At 35.9% G+C, this 2,500-nt stretch overlaps 1 protein-coding gene across 1 annotated transcript in view; it reads left to right on the top strand.

Annotated features, from left to right (window-relative positions):
- LOC135209881 (uncharacterized) overlaps positions 1 to 521 on the top strand; it is a 33,345-nt gene extending 32,824 nt beyond the window's left edge. Inside the window, exon 26 of the mRNA XM_064242636.1 lies at positions 1 to 521. This exon is cut by the window's left edge and continues 489 nt beyond it. Within this exon, the coding sequence (XP_064098706.1) occupies positions 1 to 107 (107 nt within the window). The 3' untranslated portion in view covers positions 108 to 521.
- Positions 522 to 2,500: the final 1,979 nt, after the last annotated feature.

The following is a 2,500-nucleotide window of genomic DNA, read 5'->3' as shown; positions in this document are numbered from 1 at the left end:
CATTCACTGTCAATGCAGTGACTCCGGAAGGAGCCAGTGGCGAGGGGTGGCCACTCTTAAAGTCAAGACTTCATGTTAAATGTCGCCGTAATGCTTTCTTTACATAGCCAATATAAAAGATGTATGTAAATGAGCCCATCTCCTTTAACCTTAGAAAACAGGTCCCACAGACACTCTGGTATCAAGGATTAACAAAAGGAGGTTGTAAATGATTGCGTAGATTTATGTAGTGTAAAATGCATACTGTAAATGGTCAGTTCTTTTTTAAATTTAGAAAAAAAGTTCTCACAGACTCTGGTATCAAGGATTAACAAAAGGGGGTTGTAAATGATTAACATAATCAGTGTAAAATACAGACTGTCAGCGATCCTATCTTTATCTTTGGAAAGCAAGTCCCACAGACTCTCTGGTATCAAGGATTAACAAAAGGCAGTTGTAAATTAGTACATAAATAAATCGAACAGATGGAAGTTCTTCGATTCTCCTCTGATTTAATCTGATTTAATCTCTCGTTCATTTTCGGTTGGTGCCTCTTCATATATCATCAAATTAAAGATGCAGCGGTCACATCATCCCAACAAGTGTTTTCTTTCAACCCTAATTAGGAGAAAGTACTTGAAACTTAAGGTGATTCTCAGCTCCTAGTAACAGGAATTTTCATAAATACATCTGCTCACAAATAGTATTTGACTGAACAATACTGCAGCACGATTGCAGTGGATACAACGAGGTTTCAGGAAATTTCTTTCATGCATGCGTACGCCGAATACATGGACATACATGTACACATAGATTATATATATATATATATATATATATATATATGTATGTATATATATAAATACATATATATATATGTATATATATATAATATATATATATATATATATATATATATATATATATATTATATAATATATATATATATATATTATATTATATATATTATATATATATAATTATACATAATATATATATATATATATATATATATATATATATTATATTATACATATATATATATATATATATTAATATATTATTATATCTATATATATATATATATATATATATATATATATATATATATATATACATATATATCCACTGGATGTGAGTATGTTTGTGCCTAAGCCTGCTTGCTTGCCTTGCCTTCCCTTGCCTTCCCTTCCCTTCTCTTCTCTCCCCAGTGTGTCCTATTAAAGTAAACCTCTCTCTCTCTCTCTCTCTCTCTCTCTCTCTCTCTCTCTCTCTCTCTCTCTCTCCATCATTTCTGAAACAATCTTGCGTCGGCATTCGGAGAGCGGACTTCGCTCCAAAACGACGATGATCATCGGGGCAATCTTTTCTGCCAAACACCGGCCGACTTCCGTTGTTATTCCCGGCGGAATGAGAGGACAATTCTCGTTGCATAAAAATGTTGTTTACAAGACGGCGATCTGCATAGAGATGCCTTTGTTTTCCCGCGCAAACGGGGGAGTTCAGTGCTGCTAAAAATAAAAGGGGCGTTTTCTCCTTGATGGCTCCGAGTGGAGAGAGAGAGAGAGAGTGAGTAAGCTTAACTACAAACCTAGTAGACAAGATATAAACTGAGGCATGGGTAGTACACTGGTATAGAGAGAGAGAGAGAGAGAGAGAGAGAGAAAGTTTAACTGAAAGTCGAGTAGATAAGATAGATAAACTGAGGCATAGGTAGTACACTGGGATAGAGAGAGAGAGTTCGACTGAAAGTCGAGTAGACAAGAAATTGATAAACTCAGGCAAAGTAACACTTTGGTAGAGAGAGAGAGAGAGGAGTTTTAACTGAAAGTCTTGTAGACAAGATTTAGATAAACTCAGGCATAGTAACACTTTGATAGAGAGAGAGAGAGAGAGAGAGAGAGAGAGAGAGGAGTTTTAACTGAAAGTCTTGTAGACAAGAACTTGATAAACTCGGGCATAGGTACACGTAAGTGTGGAGAGAGAAAGTCTGTTACCGTTACGCTAATTGCCAATAGAAATACTGAATTGATTTTAAATCTAGTCTCATAAATCGTCCAGAAAGCTCACACCAGCATACAAATAGCCCCCCGCCCCCCACTCATAAATCAATAAAATGGTAAGGGAATTTTTGACCCTGAAAAGGGAGTTATCTGTGTACCATTCAAACACTCGTGAACCACGGAAGTTACATAGGCGCTTAGTGAGTACTGCGATATCTTATTTCGTTATCTTCTTATTGGTATACTTTGTGCAGCTTATGGTTGCAGAATTAGGCACGGGAGACCCTCAAGAGAAAGCGGAATAACATTACACGGGTAAAGCAAATCATATTCAATTGTATTTACACATCGTTTTCTGTTAGTCGCGTAAATAACTTGCTAGCAGTGAGTATGCATACTCTGTTCACGTGTCATATTGTGGGACGTGAATACGAAGACGATTTCAATTTTGGAATGAGGAAATTGTTAATCTTGTACATTCAACGTTATGTCAAGAAAAAAGTCGTCTCGTTACTAAA

The sequence above is a fragment of the Macrobrachium nipponense genome, chromosome 38, assembly GCF_015104395.2.
Source record: "Macrobrachium nipponense isolate FS-2020 chromosome 38, ASM1510439v2, whole genome shotgun sequence".
Classification (NCBI taxonomy): domain Eukaryota; kingdom Metazoa; phylum Arthropoda; class Malacostraca; order Decapoda; family Palaemonidae; genus Macrobrachium; species Macrobrachium nipponense.
The sequence above is the reverse complement of the archived record's forward strand: the minus strand, read 5'-3'. Positions and strand labels throughout refer to the sequence as shown.